Source organism: Lupinus angustifolius, chromosome LG11 (assembly GCF_001865875.1).
Source record: "Lupinus angustifolius cultivar Tanjil chromosome LG11, LupAngTanjil_v1.0, whole genome shotgun sequence".
Taxonomy (NCBI): Eukaryota; Viridiplantae; Streptophyta; class Magnoliopsida; order Fabales; family Fabaceae; genus Lupinus; species Lupinus angustifolius.
In genome coordinates this window covers 32,750,577-32,767,659 of record NC_032019.1, presented here as the reverse complement: position 1 = coordinate 32,767,659, position 17,083 = coordinate 32,750,577, and the positions used below count along the sequence as shown (strand labels likewise).

General features: G+C 32.0%; 1 protein-coding gene across 1 annotated transcript; it reads left to right on the top strand.

Moving 5' to 3' along the window:
- Positions 2,668-4,865, top strand: LOC109360094. The gene is made up of 2 exons (XM_019604829.1): positions 2,668-3,262; positions 4,630-4,865. Exons 1-2 carry the CDS (start codon positions 2,710-2,712, stop codon positions 4,689-4,691), a joined length of 615 nt encoding a protein of 204 aa, XP_019460374.1. The 5' UTR covers positions 2,668-2,709; the 3' UTR covers positions 4,692-4,865.

Below are 17,083 nucleotides of genomic sequence, written 5' to 3'. Positions count from 1 at the left end.
CATAATGAGATGAAGTAGCATGTGCCTTCCTTTTCATCTCATCGTTAAGAATACTTCCTTTATAATTTGCAAAGAGACAATACCATTATGGCCTGAATTTGTAATTGAAACTCGAAATGTTTTCCAAGAATCTGGTAGAGTATTTAGTAGTCATAGTCTCACCACTTCATCATCAAACTTGATACCCATTCCTCACAATTGATTTAGGAGCCCTTGAAAATCATTCAAGTGATATGAAATAGAAGTTATCTCCTTATACCTCAAATTCATCAAGGAATTTAGTAAGTATAATTTATTATTCCCTGATTTAGAAGCATACAAGGATTCAATCTTCTTCCATACAGATTTTGCATTTTCCTCATAAGCAATGTGATTGTAGACATTGTCTTATATGTATTGCCGAATGAAATCACAAACTTGTTGATGTTGAAAACTTCAATCTTTATCAGACTTCGATTCCGTTAGAATATATGAGGAGCAATAACAAATAATGATAGTAAGTAAGAACACACAATAAACTTTTATCGTGGAAAACTTTCCCATTGTGAGAAGTAAAAACCAAGGCATAAGTCAGTCAATCAATCTCCACTATGATCAAAGTAGGAATACAAGAGTGTCTCCAAAATACAGCACAAAACATGCTCAACAATACAGCATAAAACAGAGCAACAAGCTTGAAAATGAGAACAAAAGAGTTGAAAAAAACTAGAAAAATAGCTGCTATAACAACTCATTTTCTACCACCCCGGATGACTTTTTACCGATCCAACCCTTCAAAATGAAGTACTATAAGCTGTGAACATGCTGTGCAAATTTTAGCCTGATCTAATGGTGAATGAAGACACATTCGTGAATAGTCCACGACTGCTATGAGTTCCTACTGGTTGAGTTCTCTTATCTTCTCTCTCATTTTTTCTATTACTTCATTTTGTCTAAACTGGTTGCACACACTTGCCTCATATGACCCCTATCAATTAGATTAAGTCGGACAAGTGAGTTTTGCTAAATTTGGTCTTTCTCCATATAAGAATAGAGCCTAAAACAAACATATCTACTTTACTAAATAAGAGTAACCCATGCATGAATTTAATTTTTTAATGTAATGTCAAACTACTTTAATTTCACGATAATTGATGCAAATTAGAGAGTCTCACTTTTCCTACAAATTCAGTACCGGAAACATATAGAATTTTTTGGCATGTTTATTGGTTTGGAGATTTCACTTGATTTTGTATATATTTTGTATAAGTAGTTATATATGTAATATTTTTAATAAAAATAACGCCTTATTAAATTATTTGCTATACTTTTTAAAGTTTTTTCTCTCTCTATTTATTTAATTTATAAATCTTTTATTTTCTTGTGAACTTTTTCATAAAAATACATTTAAAAAGTACACACAATATAACTATTTTTTCATTTATCTGAGCCTGTCCCTCCTGGATCCGTCCTGAGATTAAGGTTTTAAAATAATGAGAAACTTTGTCTAAAAAGAGTGTAGGTTTAATGTTTATACTTTATAGTTTAATAAATATGTTATTATTAAATACATAAAAATGTGTGATGATATAAATCATGGGTGGTTTAAGTTTTTGGGTTACAGCAATAAGGGAACAAAGTGGTGAGGGTGGCTACAAACTCCAAGGACTTCTTTAACCAACCGACTTTCCTGTCTACACTTAAAGCGCTTCTTAAATTCAGACACATGTTAATATCGTGTGATCTACAGAGGGAGTCAATTTAGTTATATGTGATTTGAATTAATCACTAAATATAAATTATTACATTTTTATAAAATGAATAATTAAGATAAGAAGTATGATTTTTTAAGGTTTTCCTCATCTATTTATATTAATTTGGATGTAACATTAGAATATTTATAAATTGTTAGTATAAAAATTTATATTATTTAATATTCATCTATATCTATACTATATATAAAGCCAAAACTTGAAATAACTTCCCTCATGGTGTAATTTTCACTTCCTGTTTTGCCCTTAACATTATTTAATTTTTACAAAAAAAACCATATAATTCTAAGCAACCACCACCAACACATTAATTAACCACATATTTCATATTAAATTAAACATTATCATAAACGCACAAAAAAATATAATATAAAGTACACCGAACACAACAAATACATTCTAATTCTAAAAAATGAAATATATAAAAATTGAATATATAATATCATGAAATATTCATCGGCAGGCACGAAGTGCCTGTACACACTAGTTATTAATAAAGTCAAAACAACTAATAATCACCATCATTACATAATTTTTATATTTCAAATTTATCCTTTATAATTTTTCTTATTAATAACTACTATAAACTTTCACACATTATCCATTGTTTTTATTTTTTATATTAATAAATATATTATTAATTTTTCACGCATTCTATTATCTATATCTATTTGAGTTTATATATTACATTTTTATATTTAAATTATTTTTCCAAAATAGTATCAAATGAAAATAATATATTTTATATCAGAATAAATAAGAATGCGATTTATTAATTTTAATTAAGAATTAATGCAAATTAAAAGTATATAATAAATAATATAAAAAACATAAAATATTATTATACTATAAGTACCCACATCATTTTCTCATCCTATATATCATTATTATTATCCTAGGTCGGTACTTATCTATTTCGTTAGTCGCCAAAGAAATTTAAGAAACACAATCTCCAACTATGGAAGATGGTCTAACAGAAGTTCAAAACCTACTCCATCCTACTCACAATCAAGAAGATGGATCCAAAAGAGAAGATAATAAAGAAAATAAAGATGGGTTTGTCTCCATAGAGAAAGTTGAGAAAGTGAAAGACGAAGATCTTGATGAAAAAGACATAGGAAAAGGTTGTGTTACTAGTGATGGTGGTGGTATTTTTAACAACTTTATCTCATCTTTGGTCACTCCCTCAAGTCCAAGAATTGATGACGAAGTTATTGAACATGAAAATGGAAATGAAGAAGGTGTTGTTGCTGCTAGTAAAGGTGAACATGGAGAAAAAAGAAGGGTTGAAAATAGTGTAGAAGGAGGGCTTATTAGTAATTTTGTATCAAATTTTTTTCATCAAAGTGAAGGTGAAAAAAGTGAAGTTGAGAATGAGAAGGAAAAGGAAAAGGAAGAAGATGATGAAGTTGTTGAAAAAATCAAAAGAATGAAGACAGAGAAGGAGGGTAATAGTGGCGGTGGAAGCATTATTCATAACATTGTTTCTCATTTACCTAATTCACTCCCAGGTAAACAACATTATTAAACCATATCATTGTATTATTATTATTACTATTATTATTATTTGCAATTTCTTCCCTACATCATTTTTAGCCAATCACTATCATATTCTACCTTATTCATATTCTACCTTATTCATGTTATGTACCAAAAGATATTTATGTGTATTAGATTTTTCTTTTTGGAAATTCTTATTTTTTTTGTATTAGATGTTTTAAGCATCTTGAATACTGTTAGAGCAATAGGATGGTGACAGGATGCTACACCAAAAAAATTAACAAAGCTAGGCTCATTCCCATGTTCTTAACATCAAAGTGTATAAGCCTATCAGGGGACCGCTGAACTAAGAAGTTTCTATGATGTTGTAACATGATTATACATACATATGTATATATATCCATATATTCCTTAAAAAAAAACAAGTCGTGAGAGTAATTGGTGGCAGTAATCTACCTCAACCTACCTCTTCATCCGGTTTGTTTGGAATATGGTTAGTTGATTTCATTGAGTCATAGGTTGAGATTCTATACAAAAATTAGACCGAGTAATATTTAGATTCAGATAATGGACAAATATGACTTGACCTGATATATGTTATTGTCAGATTTAGGTTCAAAAAATAGTTCGCCCAATATTTATGATATGGTAAAGAATAAATGAATTTGTCCGACTTAACCCAACTCATGCTCACCCTACACGTATAACATTTTATATAGATTTAAAAACTATATCAATATTTCTATACTATATATAAAGAGAAAACATAGTGTAACTACTTATTGTGTAATTTTCGTTCTCCTATTTTACCATTTAACACTTTAGTTTCTAGAAAAAAATCATATAATCATATGTAACCATCAACAACATATTAACCACTCTCTTACTTTCGTTTGACAATTAAAATAAAGATAAAGAAATATAATATAAACTATACTTAATATAAATTACAATATAAATTACATTCAAAACAAAAAATATTATGATTTACCAAAATAAAAAGTAGAAAACTTCAATATTATAAACACTTAAGTTGAACCCCAAAACTCTTGCACCTTTCTCCTCTAAAAAAATATCGAGATAAAAAGTATGAAATGTGTGCAACTCTCATTTATTTTCCAAAATAGGAAGATGCAGGGATATTGATATTTAATCTGAGTGTACATATAAAATTGCTCATTTTTTGTTACATTATTGTCTTTATGTCGTACTATATCATATCCATGCTTTTTAATTTTATTTTTTATGTTAGTATTACTTGCTAATTCCCTTAACATTAATAGAATATAATGAATTAAAGAATTAAGTGATGACAATTATTTAGTATATATTTTTTGGTAGTATTTGTTGATGACCAATAATGTCATGTTTTGACCAGATGATGCAGTTCCCACAGCAGACGAGGCCACTTTTTTAATCAACACACTCGTTCGTGACTAAGCCATTCCATTCCATCAAAATCAGAGAATTCTTTAGTTATTTTCTTTTTTGGTTCAACATTTCTAATTTTTATGCAACTGGATCTTGTGCAATATAATGGTATTTGAATTTTGAAGAATTGAATTATGTTCTAATGTTATTCTGTAATTTAGAAGTTAATATAATTTTCTTCGATTCCACCTTTATAAAATGTGTTTAGCAAATCTAAAAATATAAAATCATCCTTTGAAATTCAAGTATACATTTTTTTCCTTCCAAAACTAGATCATTAACATAACTCTAAATATTCCTTTCCCAGCAACTTTATTGATTATCACTTTAGCATCCATGATGCAACCGTTTTTTCAATACTTTTTTGGTTCTTAAATAAACTCTACTATTATTTTATATTTGTTATTTATTTACACTTTTCAACAACTTAAATAATTCAAGTCAAAATCTCTCTAATAGTGTAACTCTATATCCGTTCTTAAATGGACCCTGCAAACTTACTCTATATTTATTTCTCTCATGTAACAATTTTTCATTTTTTAACGTTGACTCGCAACTTTAAGAACGATTTTTATTTAGTTTATCGTTGCAAAATAAGAATAAGAACGACTCGTCTCCAGTGTGAGCTTAGACGGAGAATATGCTTATTTCGTTAAGAACAAAATTTTTTATTACGATTGTGGTTGCTATAAAGTATTATAGAAGCAACTCTTATTATTTTACTGAATTAAATAAGAAAATACCTTTTTTCGCATAAATCTTCCACGTGACGATATCCTAACAATAACTTTTCTACTATGATTTTTATTTTTTTAACATTGCCCAAAAAATCATTTTATTTCTAATAAGAGCAATAAATTTTCTTAAGCTAAACGATTTCATTGCGTAAATGTATTTTGGTGACCGGAAAATAATATAATCATTCAACTCGGTATATATTATTTTAGATTTTAGAATACTAAATATCAAACCTTTTGCAAAAGTTTCTCACAATATTCGGGGAAACAGGTTAAACCAGACTTTGCCTTAAATAGGCCCAGCTTATATAGCATATAGAAGTCTGGGCCTGACATGTTAACATGTTTAAATTTTTTTTCAAAACCTAAGCATAACATGTTTAAAAGTCTAGCCTGACCTGTTAGAATGTTTAAAGACCTGTTATAATATATAATATTGAAATATGCCATAATGTATACATTTAAATATGATAATATTCATACTTTTAAATAGACTTTTCTAACTCTAACAATTAAATTATATTTTTGTATGCATTTTTATAACTAAATAGGCTGACCTGTTAGGTTTAATAGGTTTTTTGGATGGCCTATAGTCTGACCTGTTAAAGTAAATATGTTTTTCAAAAAGCCTGAATCTGACATATTCACAAAAAAAAAACTGGTCTGACCTAGCCTGTTATAAGCAAGGTAATAGATCCATGATAGGCGATTTGGCCTGTTTCCACCCTTAATGATATGTATTAATAAAATAACACATGCCCACATCCTTTTTACTATTGAGTGTAATATATATACACCAATAATGTAATCATGCATCATTCACCCTTCATAGATTATTCTTTTTGTAAAAAACTCATTACAAATATCAACATTTTTTTCTCTTTACTATTTTCCATAAAAGATCTTAAACAAATGTTTGTTGATAATTCTCTCACACTATGGTGTATTATGCATTTTTATTTTTAGCCAATGAAGAAAGTGTGAAAATTGAGAAGTTATAAAGGGAATGATGAGTTACATATTTATATCTCTAAATGTCCATCAATCTCTGGTAACCAGGCAACTTATTGATTCTCATTATCTCGGTTGAGATATCTATCCAACCATTGTCCACCGAAAAGGGGATGAATCTTGGCATTTCAAAGAGCCCCATATACCAGAGTCCCACTACCTCATGTCCCCTCTATCTTCCATGGCATATTCTGCAGTTATGAGATTCTGTTCATTGACAACTTCTTCACCCTCTCTTTCCTTGGGGATTCCACCGCTTCCAACAAATGGCACTTGATAGAATAGTAGTACCCATGCTGAATTATGAATATCATGCATCAATTGGGTATTTGCAAATATTTAATGGTAGTGACAAGGAGCTAGACAATATGCCATCTTTGTACATGAAGGTGTAGAGGGGTTGATTGAGGACTTTGATGAAGATAAGGGTCTCGTGGAAAAATCAAGAAACCAACTTAACTGATATTAAGTTATAGTAATTTAAGGCGGTTTTTAGTAAACAATAGTAACAATATAACACACCTTTCAATTTGCATATTTAGAAGCAAAATCTAAACAATAATGAGTAATATGATTACCACTCATGCAGCATGTTAATAGTTTTAAAAGATTAATTAAGAAATTAGTATCTTATTTAGAAGTGTTTTAAATCAAATTATCTTTATTGGAATTTAAATAATCTAGTCTATGGACTGTGTTGTCTCTTCCTTTCCACTCTAGAAGTGAAAAGCTGGTATACGACTAGTGTTGTATCTTTGCTATCAATTCCTATTTCATAAAATTATAAAAATATTTCTACGATAGCTACAATTATCATGAAATCAAATCAAATCAAATCAAACCAAACAAATTAACCAAATTTTATAACTAGAACTATGTAGTTTTGATTTCCCTATTACACCTAGGGATACGTAAGAGCAAGATGAACTATTGTCAAACACAAATACAAAAAATAAAATATTTTGCTTTATAATTGAAATTTTAATAAATATGTTTAAGGGTATAAAAGTCCATGTGATTAAGGGTATAAAAGTCTATGTGATTAACGAGGATACCGTTTTAATATGGGCGGACAAGATGCTAATACTTTCCTCGGTCCGTAATCAACTCCTGAGCTAAAAATCTTTGTTTAAAATACCATTTTTATCTAATTCAGGCATAATAGAGAATTTTCTATGTTTTAACCGCAAAAACATAGTGACGACTCCAAATCAATTAGGAGAGGTAGAAATTGAGTTTGCTTCTTCCTAAGTTGCAGAGCCGGTCTTCCAACCGAAAATCAGACCGCGACAATCACACATTTCCCTCCCATTCTTCTAAACCTTCACTTCTTCTTTTCTTCATCTTTATAAGGATTTTGAATCCTAAAACAGTGACGAAGAATGAACAACTCTAACAAGAATTGAATGAAGAAGATTAAAAAGAATATATTATTGATTGATTGAATGAAAAGACTTAACTTTAGAAAGGAAATTTACATTCTATTTATAGATCAACTAATTAACTACCTCTAAACTAACTAACCTAGAGAATGACATGTGGAATATCCTAATGGCTAAGAGGAAATGAAGATTGTATGATTAACAAGCCATCACAACTAGTTCTGGTTTCATATGGCAAAGCTTGGTGTGTAGGTCTGATATATCTCTGAAGGTCATATTGGTGCGTGTTGAGGCCATGTTGATGCGCATCTCATGTGCCATGCTCATGTGGTGTGTTGGCTCGGCCATGTGGTGTGTTGGCTCAGCTAGAGATACTTGCGCCTTAGTCATGTTGTGTTGTGTTGGCTCAGTTAGGAATGCTTGAGCCTCAGTCATGGTGTGTCGTGTTGTCTCAGACAGGAATACTCGTGCCTCAGTCACTTGTGTCCCGGTTAAGAATACTCTTGCCTCGGTCAAGAATACTTGTGTCTCGATCAGTTATGTCTCAGTCAGGAATACTCGTCCTCGGTCAGTTGTGTCTCGATGATGCCTAAGTTGTATTGGTCATGTGTATGATTCTATCAGTCATATATGTGTATAATGTCTCGGCCAGACTTGACCAATAGCTTACTCAAGTCATGGTCATCTTTGGCTTGGCTAGATGCATCACGATAGGGAACTTGGCATGATGCTCCTCGATAAGGGTGGAAACATGTCAGGTTTTGCTTTAAACACGCCTAGCTTATAAAGTATGTAGGAGTCTGAGCCTGACCTATTAGTCTATCTAAAAAAAATTCAAAGTCTACGTCTGATCTGTTTAAAAGTCTAGTCTAACCTGTTAGATTGTTTAAAGGTCTGTTATACTATATAATATTAAAATAGTTCATCATGTCTATATTTAAATGATATAATATTCCTACTTTTAGTTAGATTCTTCTAACCCTAACACTTAAGATACATTTTTATATTAAAATTATATATATATATATATATATATAATATTACTTATATTAAAATTGTATAATATGAACATATTATATAATATAATTAAATAGGTTGGTCTATTAGGTTTAATAGGCCTTTTGGATGACATAAAACCTGACATGTTAAAGTAAATAGGCTTTTCAAAAAGCTTGAGTCTGGTCTGTTTATGAAAAAAAGTTTGGCTTGACCTGACCTGTTATAGGCCAAGTAATAGACCCCTGATAGACAGTATGACCTGTTTTCACCCTTACTCCTCGATTAGACTTTGCTGCTTGGCCTATGCATGGCTTACCTTATGTGATATCTTGGCCCTTTTTGGCAATCTTGATCATGGTTTTGATTATGTTTCTCATCATTGTCTAATAATCTTATCTACTTCTCAACCTCACTTTCCATCATCATCCAAATCACTTCCCAAAATCTAGAGTATTCACTTCAAATTTTTAATCTTTATATTTCTCCTCCTTCTGATGAGAATCTCTTCAGGAGATTCTAAGAACGATCTTTTCTTGGTTGTTGTTTGCTTGTTTAAGGCCACGGTTTGTAGTGTTTAGGTTTGTGTTTGGATGTGTTTGTAAGATAACAAGAAATAGGCAGCGGATAAAAGAAGATGGAATAGGTTGAAGGGTGATATGGCGCCACAACAATGGAATGTTGATAAGCCGGGTGATGTTCGCCACAAGAACGTGGTTCTTGATAAGAACTTATAACCTTGGTTCAGCCAAGGAGTTTGGAGAGAAACTCTCAACAAGGATGACAATCCTCAATTTTTAATCAAAACTCAAAAACTGTTTATTTCATCAAATCTGAATACAACTTATAGGAAAGCATTTAGGTTTGTATGTGAAACCCTAGCCCTAAAAGTGTGCACGGCTACACTAATTTTCCACATGGAAAAGTCTTACACGAAAATAAAGCATAAAATTAATGGAAAAACGAAAAATAAGAAAGTTTTAATACAAATGCAAAAACTAAGAAAATTCAGTCTTGGATTCCTCTATTTGCCTTGATGAATCTGGTCATCCCATGTAGACTTGGACCCCACGAATTAAAGGGCTGCATGGTGCTTTGGATTGTCTTGAATGCCTTGCACAAACTTCACAATTACAATTAATGCTCTTGTTGAGTGCACATTCCTTCACTTAGGCTGATTCATGCACGGTTGAAAAAGGATGAGTGAGGTTTGAATCTGAATTGAGTTTGGCACAAATTCCTCACTAAACATTAAGGCTTTGAATGATTTTTGTTTGGTGAATAGCACTCCATAAAAGCCACGGTTCAAAAGGCCAAGCACCTATTCAAATGAGTCTTCAAGTCTTGAACAAGGAATTAAATGCTTTGCACAAGTTTCTCAGGGAAATAATGCCTTGGCCGAATTTTTTAAGGCATGGCACAAAACACACCCCTTCATTAAGTTGATTGCACGAATTGCATAGGAGAAATAATGTACATTTATTCTGAAATTCAAATAAGTTAAGACACATTAAATGCTTGAAATAAAAGAATTAAGACACATTAAATGCTTGATATAAAAGAATTAAGACACATTAAACTAGTCTTAAAAACAAGTTAGAAAGAAATAGGAAATGTTAGGACACATTAAATATGTCCTAGGCCAAGCTTCAAGCTTGGCCGTGCCCTTATTTAAAGGGTAGGGAAATCTTTTCCCCATCTTGGCCTACACTTAAAGCAATGTAATAAAAACGAAAATAACTCCCTTGGGTTGGTTTTGGAGGATGCTCCTTGATGGTCTTTATGATCTTTATGAAGATTGGATTGGGTGGCTTCTCCTTGATGTTCTTTATGAGGAGCATAAGTACATTTAGTCCAAGTTTGGGCCTTATTCTTGGCTTGGGCCCACTTATGCCTAATAGCTCCTTCTTTGGAATCTTGGGCATTTTCTGGATCACATCACCTGCTTCCTCACATTAAGTCCCCATTACTCATTATGTAAGGAATGGATTCAGATGTTTTATTCCTCAATACTGAATTCTTTATATACCCAAAAATTGTTCCTAAAAGCTAAACAAATTTGTTTACATATCACCTTCAGATTTGATCTTAGGACAATAACAAACCAAATTAATTTAAACAAATTTGTTTACATATAACATTCAAATTTGATTTTAGGATAATAACAACCTAATCAATATCAGCAAAAATCTAAAAAAATTTGTTTCATGGATTTGGTTTGTTATTACCACATCCCCCCTCAAGTGGGAGCATGGAGATTCAGAATGCCCAACTTTCCTAGGAAGGATTCAAACTATTGTTTTCCCAAAGCTTTGGTCAAGATATCTGTGATTTGAGCAGTAGTAGAGACATAGGTTGGAAGAATATTGTGGTTGGAAGACTTCATTACGAACAAAATAGTGTGTTGTTTTTTGATTTCCAAGGCGGATATCCTAACTTATTGTATCATACTTCTAGCTCATTCATTCCTTCAACTTTGCATAACTTCTTCGTTGAGGTTTCTAAAAAAAGATAGAGTTCATTACTTCGTTCACCCGAACCAATCATCATCTTCGAGGTTCGGTCCTCTACAACACACAAATCACTAGTAAACTAAACATTATAGTTTGAGTCATCTAACAATTGTGATATACAAATCAAGTTGCATTTGAAATGAGATACATAAAGTATTACTATTTCTTCCTTAATAGAGATGATAGTGTGTCCATTTGGAAGTCCAATAGGACATCCAAGCACGTCCCTCATGCTGCACATGTATTGCAAATCCCTTGACATGTGATTCGATACCCCCACTACCAAGTATTCAAGGTGAAGGCTTTTTCTTTTGAACATATTCGGTTCTTGAATATATCATAAAACCTTCACCTTTAGTCATCATGTGTGTCATACATATTTTCTCAATAGTTTTTTTGTTTGCTCTAATATTATATAAAGGAATTGATTGAAATGTTTTAATCCTCTATACTACATTGTTTATATATATAAAATTTGTTCATAAAATATAAACAAATATGTTTATATATTACATTAAGATTTGATTTTAAGATAATAACAAACCAAATTAATTTAAACAAATTTGTTTACATTTCACCTTCAGATTTGATTTTAGGATAATGACACCATAATCAATATAAACAAATCTGTTTACATGAATTTGGTTTATTATTATCACATTACATTATCCCTCCACATTCCCAAAATCCTCATTTCTCACTCATAATTCCTCGTTTTTCCTCATTTCCACTATTATTAATTTTTATTGTATGCTTCATTATGTATGATTTTGTTGGAAAGGGATCTCTCCAGTACTAGAGAGTCCAATGCTGAATAGGATAATGACATGTGGCAAAAAAAATCTTTTTAGCGGTCATGATTTCATATTATTTTTGAATAAAAAATAAATAAATAAAGTTTGAAAAAATTTCAACTATATATTTTAGTAATGGCATCTCCATTACTGGAGAGGAGTTAAACTCGATTTTGTTGTGTGGTTCACATTAAATGTGATTTATTACTCTATGTTGTTGTAGATGTAATCATATTATTTTAGTTGGCATTGCAATAGGTTACATATGAAGATTTTTTTGAAGAATGCACACTAGATTTACCCGCATTTGTTGACTTAAGGTTACTAGCATAGTAGTTTTCTTGAAAAGTACATAGCCAAAAGTCACGAATGTGAGTTTGTGGGGGTGAATTTTAGTTTATATTTGCAACTATATTTTTTATTGGGTTTGATTATTTGGTTTATTCTTAATTTAAATTAAGGAATCTTTAAATATTTTCATGGTTTGATTTTCGGTTGAACATCAATTACACAGCTTAGGAAGAAGTATAACTCAATTTCAATCTATCCCAAAATATTCAGAGTTGTCATTATGTTTTGTGTGATTAAAACCTAGAAAACTATCTTTTATGTACAAATTTGATAATTTGATCTTTGAATAAGAGTTCTGAGCTCGAGAGCCAATTACAAATTGTGGAATTAATTATACATCATTAAAACGTAAAAAACTCTCGTTAGTTGCATGAATTAAATATACCTTTAATTTATTTCATAAAAAAACTAATTACTACAATACAATAACATATTTTTATTTTATTTTTGTGTCTGACAATAGTTCATTTTGCTCCTACGTATTCTTAGATACAATAGAAAAATCAAGTTTACTTAGTTCTAAGTTAAAAGTTGATTAGTTGATTTGATTAAAATCCTAGAAATTATTTTAACTAGTCGTAAGGGAATTAACAGCACAAGAGTCATCATTGGTCACTAAACGGCCTCCAACTTCGATAAATAAGATAGGCAGTACCAATGTCTGCAAATGTTTCTTGGTTCGAAGTAGAAAGTAAGGTACGATATGAGCATCAACATCGCTATTAAATTCTCAAAAAATAAATAAATAAAATATTTATTTGTCAAATAATTTACTTTTAAGGAAGAACTAGCAAGTTACCCGTGCATTTGCACGGGACGATATTTTTTACCGCATGATTAATAACACATATTACATGTGCATTTATGATTAAGAATATGTATGTTGCTCGTGCATTCGCATGATTAAAACCATATATGTTGCCAGTGCATTCATATTGCTAAAAATTATTAATTATATATAAAATCATACGGTCAGACCATACGGTTTAACTGTTTAAATCGGATAAACTTAATATGGGTCATCTACTGATTTAACATCTTGCTCGACTTTCTCAACATTGTTTTTTACACATACATAACATGATATAGTTAGTAGTATCCTATTAATCAAAAAAATCATCAATAAATTTATAATTTCATTATTATTTGATTCTAAAATAANTATTGTTATAGTAATATTATATTTTAATATTGCATAGGTAATCATATTCCTTTTATTTTTAAATAAATCACACGTCATGATGGCTTGAAAGATTGACACATGTCATGAGGGAGTTCTTGAGAGATTGACACATGTCATTGAGAGATTGACACATGTCATGAGAAACCTTTAGTTTTGATGAGAGGTTGACACATGTCATGAGGGCTTGAGAGATTGACACATGTCATGAGGGAGTTTATTTTATTATATAGGTAATAGATTAATAGCAAAAGATTGGGGATTGGTCGTTAACTTACTTCTCAATCTGGTAAATAGCAAAGTAAATACAAATGATTGCAACCATTTTTTCAACTTGAAGCAGCAAGCAAGATACAACATGAGTCATAACCGTACTATTAAATTCCAAAATAGTTAATCAAATCATTTTATTTGTTAAAAATTATTTTAATGGAGAATTAGTAGCGGAAGAACCAACATTGGTTATTAATTGACTCTTCACTTCAATAAATAACAGAAGTATTATAAACCAACATAACCATTTCACAATTCAAAGTAGAAAGTAAGATATAGTACAAGCTCTAACCTCACTACTAAATTTCCAAGTTAATTTATTTAAATTATTTTTATATTATTTAAATATTATCATTATTTATTAAATGACCTTTAACATTTTTAATGAAAAGAAAAAAACTATTAAAAATAACGAATATTTGAAAGTAAAATAAACTCAAATGTTTTATTATTTTTTAGGCATGGCATTTAAATATAAAAATACATAGGTCTAACATATTAAAAATATTATATGTTTTTTTTATATAAAATAAAAAAAAATATTTGATCTTGAGCTATCTACTATATCTTTAGTCATCTCCCAAAAGTCTTAAAATAATGGTAATAAAATGACAACCCAAAAACTATTTCTTCGTTTAAATGATTTCTTGGTTATAATCACTACGTCAGAGTTGAAGTTTAACAACGCACATTTTAAATATATAATAGCATTTTCTATATGAGTGCAATAGTATATAGGCATGATTAACAACGTTTATATGGACGCTGTTATATGTCATACAACAACAATGCCACCTTCAACGAGCGTTGTTATATATATGAAATATATAACAATGCAAACTACATGGAGCGTTATTGTATTATTCATAAATATTCTCAACAACACAAACATACAACAACGTTACTTACAACAAGTGTTGCCTTACCGTGATCTTTCAAAGAATGGCTAAGTGTAGAAAAATTTCAGCCTTGGGAGTAGAAACAATGTCAAGTGTAGGTTCGGCCATGGACTTGGTTTTTGCCTTACTTTCCTTCCTTTCTTTTTCAATCTTAGCCCTTAGCCTCTTTTGATCCTCATGGACTTGTTTAGGGCTCACATGTGACCATGGTGCATAAATGAGATCTTGTTGGTGAAACCATTATGGCTAGTGTTCTTTTCATATTGCCATGGTCTCCCCAACAACATGTGGCTAGCTTCCATAGGAGCCACATCACATAAGACCTCATCATGGTACTGCCCTATGGAGAAGGGTACCATGACTTGTCTATCCACAACCAACTCACCCACATCACTTAACCATTGGAGTTTGTAAGGGGAGGGATGTGGTTTAGTTTCAAGGTCTAGCTTTGACACTAGCCTTTGGCTAACCACATTAGTGCAGCTACCTCCATCAATGATCAACGTGCATACCTTGCCATGGACCAAACATCTTGAGTGATAAAGGTTGTATTTTTGGCTTTTTTCATGCCTCTTAACTTGGCTGCCCAAGAGCCTCCTCATCATCAAAATGTCACCATCAAGCATGAATGTATCATCATCACACTCCTCTCCACTAGATGGTTTAGATTGGGACTCAACGACACCATTAGTGATCACCATTGTCCTTTTTGTAGGACATTGAGAGGCAATGTGACCATGGCCAAGACACTTGAAACACTTCACGTTTCTAGTCTTCACATTGGTCTCCAAGGTTGGTTGGGTGGTTTTGTGGCTGCCCATGGCCTCCTCGGCCTTAGGGCTCTCCCTTTTCTGCTCATCTATCCAAGAGTGGGATTTTGAAGTACTAGAGGAGTACTTAGACTTCTTCCTCTTAATTTGTTGCTCTACCTTCATAGCTTTTTGTACTAGGTCATCTAGCTCCATATAAGGTTGCAACTCTACCACATCTTGGATTTCCGGATTCAATCCATGAAGAAATCTAGTCATCGTTGCTTCACGGTCCTCATTGAGGTTGGACCTAAGCAAGGCTAATTCCATGGCTTTGAAATATTCATCTACTGTTTGGGACCCTTGAGTGAGCCTTTGTAGCTTGTTATGCACATCTCTATTATAAGAATGAGGTACAAACCTCCTTCTCATTGCTCTCTTCATTTTATCTCATGTATCAATGGCTACATCCCCACATCTCACTCTGTCTTTTTAGTGCTGATCCCACCAAACCATTGCATACTCTTGAAATTCAAGGGTTGCCACCTTGACTTTCTTTGCCTCTGAATAGTTGTGACAATTGAAGACTTGTTCCATCTTCAATTCCCATGCTAAATATGCCTCTGGATCACTCATCCCCAAGAAAGTAGGGACTTTGATCTTAACACCATCCAGATCTCCTCTATGCTCACGATTTGGGCTTGTATTTGCACCCTCTCTTTGCCTTCTATGTCCACGAATTGAACTAGCATGACCACGGCCAGGGCTGTCATGGTGCTCTCCATGTTTCCTTCCATGGCCATGGTTTGTTCCATCATGGCCACGGCTGCCATGTCTCCTTTCACTATCATACACACTTGAAGAATTGTGCATATCCTCATGTCACAGCCTCTCTTCTCTCCTAGGCCTCCTCCTTCTTCTTTCATGGCCATTTGAATTGCCATGATTTTGTTCATCCAACCTCCTATCATAATGGATCCTCAACTCCTCCAATTGTTGTTGAAGAGTTTGGAATTGGGCATCCATCATGTTCTGAAGTCTCACAGTTAATGAGGCTGATCTTGGTGAAATCGTAGGACTCATTTCTGGACTTGACATTGCTCAAGCTAAAGTAGCTCTGATACCATTTGATGACAACCTCTAGGGGGCTGCCTTTGAATTAAGGATCGTTTAGCTTGAGAATTTGGGGCTTTTACGACCTAATTCAGTTTTGTGTGAAAGCTAGGGTTTTTAGGCTGTTTTTGGTTTCGGTTAGGTATGATGTAGGGATGTTTGGTTGATGTAATGTGTTTAGGTTTGGTTTAAGGTTGGAGAAGGTGTTTTAGGGTTTATTTTATGCGTGAGGCAGGTTGTATGAGTTGTAGGTTAAGGTTGAAGGTGGAAAAGAATGGAAAGGGAGAAGCGCCACAAGCATGGAAGCTTGATAAGCTATGGAGTTCGCCACAAGCAAGGATGCTTGATAAGAACAAGTATGGTGGCCACGGCCAACCTAGGTTTAGGAGAAGTGCTCTCAACT

What these genes read in the sequence shown, in the direction of transcription:
- LOC109360094 (XM_019604829.1), top strand. Translation starts at nt 2,710, where the DNA reads ATGGAAGATGGTCTAACAGAAGTTCAAAACCTACTCCATCCTACTCAC. An exon ending in TTTACCTAATTCACTCCCAG is followed by an intron (nt 3,263 to 4,629) that starts GTAAACAACATT and finishes TGTTTTGACCAG; the next exon opens with ATGATGCAGTTCCCACAGCA.